The 7,453-nt window shown below is 41.3% G+C and overlaps 1 protein-coding gene across 1 annotated transcript; it reads right to left on the bottom strand.

Annotated features, from left to right (window-relative positions):
- Positions 1-274: 274 nt before the first annotated feature.
- On the bottom strand, positions 275-5,455 carry gdf6a (growth differentiation factor 6a). The gene is made up of 2 exons (XM_067238506.1): positions 5,104-5,455; positions 275-1,164 (listed from the first exon to the last, which is right to left on the bottom strand). Exons 1-2 carry the CDS (start codon positions 5,453-5,455, stop codon positions 275-277), a joined length of 1,242 nt encoding a protein of 413 aa, XP_067094607.1.
- Between the last annotated feature and the right edge of the window lie 1,998 nt (positions 5,456-7,453).

The following is a 7,453-nucleotide window of genomic DNA, read 5'->3' as shown; positions in this document are numbered from 1 at the left end:
ATAATAAGCGTGTCAGATTTACGCACACGATTAAGCCATTTAACGCAACCGTGATGTGTTGTTATGAGTTTGAAATTGCCAAATAAATATTGCAAATATTGCCTTTCGGATCCCTTTTGAATAAAGATTACGCCCCACATTGTAGGCCCATATATGACAAACACACGGTCCTGCATTTAAAAAAAGCTTTGCCAAACTCTCATGTGTCCATCGGGACTTCATGACCCATCTTTGATTTGAGTTGAGATCTCAAGATTGAGGTCAAAGCGGGGCGCTACCTGCAGCCGCACTGCTCCACCACCATATCCTCGTATTGTTTGTACACAACATTGTTACCCGAGTCTATGTACAGAATGCTGATGGGACTGAGCTTGGTGGGCACACAGCAACTGGGAGGTGTGCTGTTGGGGTCCATGGAATTCATAAGAGTTTGAATGATGGCGTGGTTGGTTGGCTCTAAGTGCGACCTCAGGGGGAAGTCACAAACGCCCTCGCAGTGGTACGCCTCGTAATCCAACGGAGCGATGATCCAGTCGTCCCAACCGAGCTCTTTGAAGTTCACGTGCAGTGCCTTTTTGCTGCATCTTGATTTTGACTTTTTGCCGTGTCTCTTTCCGTGTCTGTTGTTGAGCGCTGTCCTCCGTCTGCGGCGCGCTTTCAACTGCACGCCCTTCTCCTCCTCTAATCGCCCCGAACCGCGCGACTTGATCTTCTCCTTCATTTCGTTGAACAGATTCTCTCTTTTCTTTGACCTGGTGTACACCACCAGTATAGCTTTTTCTTGTTGGCTTCGATCAGCTCTGTCGAATCCTAACTGTTTCAAGTCGATTTCCGTTTTTGATTTGCCCAGCGTGACCTTGAGTTGGAGACAAAGCTGGCTGCCCTGGCCAGAGGGGGGTCGGCTCTTAAACATTTCCCACACATCCAAAACCTCCCATCCTGCTTTTCTGGAATCCAGGGGATCAAGGGATCTGGAATCCAGCAGACTCTCTGATCGACAGGAGGATAATTGGATGTCATAGAGACCTGTCGGGGACGTTTGGAAATCCCCGGGCACTTTCCTAAATATCCTTAACTCCGCCCCGACCAGCTCCTCTGTGTCTGAGAGGGTTGAGACATCAAACAGATACTTTTGTCTTCGCAAAGGAGAGTGCAAGAGATCGTCTGCAAGATAAAAAGAAATAATTGCAGTCAGATTCACTTAGAGTATACAGTGTTCAGAGGGGAGAAGGGAGGGTGGAATGGGGGTGTCTCGCATTCTCACAGAGAGGCCAGATCCGCTGGCCTTATTTCTTGTTGTTCACTGGTCACTCAGAACCTGAGCTGAGCCAAACTACAACTGACACATCGTCAAATTAGATAAACCAATCTGGTTATCAACTTCACGGCTGGCATGTTTCAAGACGATATTGATTTTTTTGAACGTTTCTGTTGTCAGCATAAACGTTTTCGCATTCGCACTTTTAATGTAGACTCATGCACATTCCTACATTTGCGTGTCACTTATTTTTGTTAAGATCTCATGAAGATTCGTGAGGATAGTTTAACAAATCTGAGCTCTTGGCGTTTTAGAAGCGGTCAGATTAACCACATATTTTGTTCATCACAATCAAAATCATTTACATTTTTCTCAAGACCTATTGCATGTTTAACAAGCAATTGTAATTATTACTTTCGAGTAGCCTACTGTGGGATCAATAGGCCAGTATCTATGCAAGCCAAAATGCAAACATCCACAGTTCCTTTATGCCTATACATGCGGAAAGCTCTCTCCGACCGATCAAGGCTTCATGCATAAACTTTTAGGGGCCATTTTAGGCATTGTTGTTGTTATTAATTATGGGACCATGTTTCAATAGTTATAGGCCTATTCTTACTCAGCGAGGATATTGTTTTCAATCCCATCCTCCATATGCCTTTTTTCAACAAATTTATGGTTTTGTTTTTGACTTCTTTGTAAAGCTCTTCAAGACCATCTGATTCTACCTATTAGTTTGGGGGTAGGCTTGGCCCCGTAACACAAGAGACAATGTAAGGATTGTCCCACTCCTACTAATTTATTATTTGACTGAATGTATCTTCAGAGTATAAGTATTTTCAAAGTTGGGAGGCATAAAACACATCGTGTCCCGTCAGATGTCGTGGCTGGAGTCCGCAGACACAACGGAGCAGAGGCGACTCACTGTAGTCTTGCCTACACTCAGCTGAACAATACACAATTAATGCATTATTCCATGTCGAGGCCAACACATGCAAATGATGACCTACTCTAAGAGATACAATATTGAGCAAAACATGAAGAGACTCAAAAAGCGTAAATGCTAAAGTAGTTTTTATATTAAATTGAGTAGACACAATTGTTTGGCACTTTTCGTTTAGCCCATTCTTTTTCTTTAATATTTCAGTGCATGACAAATAGCCTGAGAAAGCAAACCAAATATGTACTTAATAATGCTATTGCATTTGGGTAATTAATATATACGTAGCCTATATGGTCATAACGACTCACATATTATTCCGTTTGTCAAGTCAATGACATTAACCATAAAGGATTCAAAATTACAAAATGCCTTGTTTTTGCAGAACAATTTCACCATGTGCGTTTAAACGTGTTTTAGTCCTCCTAAGTTATGATATGATTCCTAATAAAATGTTATTCGGAATAGATATTCGGATGTGTACGCCAGTTCTCTGCCCCTAGGGAACCCCGCGGAGTTTAATAGTAAAACCAGATTGAAACCTTGTGTTTGTTTCACAAACTTTGCACGTATGGCCTGCATTAGTTGCTTTTTATATGACCTCAAACAAATCGAATACAAGGTCACCAAATAATTAACAGTTCTGAATTCCGCTTTTCCTCATTAAAAGACTTCATCCCTTTGTGCCAAAGACAACATTCAGGGTTCGAACGTGCTCGGCCTGACACTGGGTTGGAAATTATAGAGCGCATCTCTCAATTAATGAAAATGTGTATAGTAATACGAAGGATAATGATAAAAGATTAGACTTTTTTTCGCTTTCACACAATTTTCTGGGGAAAAGGCACTTGTAAAGTTATTCGTACGAAAATAAAGAGTGATTTGTCCAGTTGGGCCTACTCGTTTGCATCTGAATCCAAACTATTACAAAACATTGGCTTTCGAAATGTAATCTGTAGGCTGTGTGTGTATCTGTCTGTGTGTGTGTGTGTGTGTGTGTGTAAGAGAGAGAGAGAGAGAGAGAGAGAGAGAGAGAGAGAGAGAGAGAGAGAGAGAGAGTGCCGAGGCCAGCGTGCACCATCTGCGTTTTAATGAGTTACTTCTGAGGCCAAAAGTAATTTTCATACATTCAGTTTGTTCTTGTCTGATCTTGCGACTAAAACGAACCTATGAGACACCCTACAATGTTCTCTTTAATCGATAGAATTTACGTTCCAAATGGAAGTCTTGATTACACTACATGCGGGTTAAGAGTAATTTTATTTCAAATCTAGGGTGTTGTTTTTTGGTCCAGATTTCAATTCAAACGCAATGCACTCACACACACTGATGCGCAAATACGCGTCGCATTTTGTAGACTACATGAGGATGAGTATCCAAAAGTAAAACGCCTCCTAGTTACATTAAGGTCTGTTCCGTGATGCAGTTCACCACTCCAGGCTTTTCCACACTGCGGGCTTTACTGGTGCCGGAGCAGAGCCCACCACTGAGAAGGGAGGACGGAAGAAAAATAATTTTCCACAATTAAAGTGGCGGTCGCGCAGGGAGGTGCGCTGTAAAAGTAAGCAACCAAAGACTTCTTAGAGAAGGAAGTGGTCTTTCTTTCTTTTTTTCTTCCCGTCGTTTTTGGTGATTTGCCATTGGCTGTTCTGGGTCATTATGGGAGAATAGACAGTGTTTGATATATGACATGAACACTCAATTAGATCACCCAGTTCAAATGCTCCAATCAGCGGCTCGATGCTAAGCAACCCTCGGAGAGTCCAGCGAGGGGTCAGAGCCAGTGACACATCAAATTAAACTCAGATGGGAGAAAGTGAAGCTTGTTCATCAGATCAGTTCGCAGTTAGTCTCTCTGAACTGGAGTTCTTGGTTGTAGCCTACTATACGGGAGGGGAAAGCGAACAATGGTTTGAACATGTCAATTGTGTTTGTCCACCAAAGATTAACTAGCCTTACTGTTTTTTCTGCGTTCAGTTAGGCTATGTGTTTATCTCGAATCCTTGAACCTTTTCAGTTTCGAAGTTGACTGAGCCAGACACCTGCTCCTAGCACCGGCCCATTCTTTAATAGGCCCAGTCCATGCTTATTAACTAACACATCGTTTGGACAGAATAATTAATTTCTCACTCAGCACAAATAGTCTTATCAGTAAGCTATAATTTTCGGGTTACATGTCTTCCTCGTCACAGACCAGATACCCACCTACATTTGAACCTCGTCGTAAACTATGGTAAAATAAGTGAACTTTTATATTTCAGCTGACATTGTACATTGTAACTTGGTAGTCTCCCCGCACAGCTAGTAGCTATATGATGGAGATGGCGCACGCGGGGACCCGGGGAAAAATATTTACTACCTTCATTTAGAGACGGCCTCAATTAGAGTTTTACGTTTGTGTTACCTGGGGGTCAATTTAAGTCCAATATAACTTAATACTTTGCAAACCTGACGTAGTTCTACGGCTCTTTAAAATGAGTCTCAAGGGTACAAAGACACCCGAATGCGGCAACAAAACTTAATGCGTCTCCCAAAAGAAGCGATAAAGTTCGAGTGCATCTATTACGCAGGCCTAACTTTATAGCTGTTGAGATTACGAGATATTTCCTATACCTTCGCAATTTTACTGTGCAAAATGAATTTTGAACCTCTCAATATGACTAAAATTAAGGCTCCATGCACCGTGTCGTGGCCTAATAATGAGAAGATGTTGTAACAATAACACTGTTTAGCTTTCCCGCATAGTCAACAGCTATTCATATGCAGATATGAGAGAAGCCATTTTTATGATAGGGTCACAAAAAATGTGACACAAAAAACTATCCATTGCAGATTACAGTGTAAATCAAATAAGCCTACTTCACAACCTTAATTTAATTAATTGTTTGTTGTTGCTGACACCAACCTTTTCCTCTGTCCACAAAACTTGTTATGGTGTTTGCAGACTTGGAGGAGCGGAAAAAACTGGCGTTAAGTCCGAGTCTCTCCGCCGCAGAGTAAGTCCGGTATATAGAAAGCATGTAATCGTGGGGCACAATAGCGTCTTTAAAGTCCTCTCGCGGGTGGCTCAAGACGGGAGAGGATGTGAATATCTCTTTGAGAAACTTGGTTGACCTTTGTCCGTCATGATGGATCCGGGTTCCCTTGTGTCTCCACGGCACAGATGGAGATATGATAGCAGCAGACTGGGAACATGGTACATTCCAAAGAATTAAGATGAACAGAAAATATAACGCTAGGGTTCGAAATGCGTCCATGGTGGTAACTTCCCGGAGTTGTCTCGAAGCCTTCTTCCACTACGAAGCCGATTTCAACTGCAACAGCCAAGGATACACGGCGCGTCAGAGCAAGACTTAGGTGCGTTCGCGCTCTCGACTTCTCACAAGAGTGGAGACTACATCACCGGGGAAACACGCCCACTCAGACGCTACAAGTATAGCCCACTTATTGGAGAACTATTATTCGGTCTTTCTTTGGCCGTTGAAACGGAGGAGACATTCGTTTAGGGCAAAGAGTCAATTCTCAAAGCCATAAGTAACGCAACAGGACCCCAAGTTTAAAGCTACAATAACATGTCGACAAAGGTCATTGGGTCAACTTTAACTGGAGGTCAAGAAAGCAGTCTGATATAAAATCCTGGGTAATGTTTAGTCTACTAGATTATAACTTGGATGATCACAAAAAAATGTATTGACTACTTTTTAACAAAATAAGTAGAACTCGTCATCAGTTGTTTTTCTTATTAAAAAAAAACTTAAAACATAATAATCCGTCTTAATATTGAACTAATATTAACTTTGAACTGATCCTAAGAGAAACCTAGACATAAGACGTGCCTGACCCTTCGCATCATCAACCGACTGACTGTATGTCAGGGTAGCAACAGATTTTTTTTAAATGTGAAGCCATGAGGTCAAATATGTCCAATAAGCTGCACTAAGAGAGCTTCTCCATTCCTTTGGTAGAGATTTCTGTTTAGGATTCTGCAGGAACTTTAATTCTGAGAAATGACAAAAGCATCTCTTTTTGTAAAACTTTACTGCTCTCTACTGGTGGTGATGTGGACTGCAAGTAAGGCAAGTACTAATAGATAACACTGTCGGTCCAAGGCCCTCCAAATTCCGTTGCAAATTGACTGTTCATAATAATTTTGTCCTGACAATCTAAATAGATTTGTGTCTCAGAGCTGCATGCACGGAACTGGTCACGGAGACAACACAGTCAGCCAGGAACCAAGAACAGCACAATTATCTATAAATCACCTAGATTGATCACCAATGGAAGGTCATGTCTGATTTTCTAATATTGGACTAGCATAATAGTTATTCATGTCTTGTATTATTAATTATCAAAATATAATATTTATCATAATCAAGTGAAATTAGACATCCATCTGCATGACACTTATTGGCGAAGGAAAATGCACAACATATGCGCGTGTGTCCTCGATGGATGCCTTTTTTCAAGAATAAGTAGGCCTGCTATTTCAGTCTATTTTAGATTATATCAGACACAGCTTCTGAAATTGAATGAATGCGTAGTGAATGTGTCAATGAAAAGCTGGCAACAAAAGAACTTTGAAACAGTTTAAACTGTATTGAATTACAGGAGCTGTAGTTCAAGACATCAGCTGCCAGTATGTTACAAAAAAATAGAACAATAAGAATAGAAACTAAAATGTATGATGTTTTGATGATTTTGCAAGGACCACAATCTGCCACCTCAAATGTCAAAATTTAGGCTTCAGTACTGTATTAAGTTTGTCCTACAAACTCACAAACAAGAAAGAACCTCATACTGATTTGTGATAAGGATAAATCAAAGATAACCAACTGGCCAAGACACAAAAGCGATGTGGGCAATGACAGTGATTGTAGAAGGTCTCCATGCAAGCCAGTTGGAAGGCTATCCCAGATCCTTACAAGCAACGTCAACAACAAAGTTCAAGGTAGTCCAGAGTTAACACCCCTCTATTGACCGATGAAGTCACAAAGCATATTTTTAGCCTTGTTCGTTTTCCACATGGTTTCATTGTAAAGATGCATACAATCAAATGTCGTGTGCTCCACCAGTTGTCCCTGTATTGTATGATGGTATAGGAATTGTCCAACAGAGGGCAGCAGAGTTCCTGCTCCAGGAGGTTGGTGGACCTAAGAGACATTCTATAGTGACAATCTTTATTTTAACCTGGGTCTTCCCAACAGTCAGCTTCAATTATGGGATGCCAACTCAATGCCTCACACATACAGATGTAT

Source organism: Osmerus mordax, chromosome 6, assembly GCF_038355195.1.
Source record: "Osmerus mordax isolate fOsmMor3 chromosome 6, fOsmMor3.pri, whole genome shotgun sequence".
Taxonomy (NCBI): domain Eukaryota; kingdom Metazoa; phylum Chordata; class Actinopteri; order Osmeriformes; family Osmeridae; genus Osmerus; species Osmerus mordax.
The sequence above is the reverse complement of the archived record's forward strand: the minus strand, read 5'-3'. Positions and strand labels throughout refer to the sequence as shown.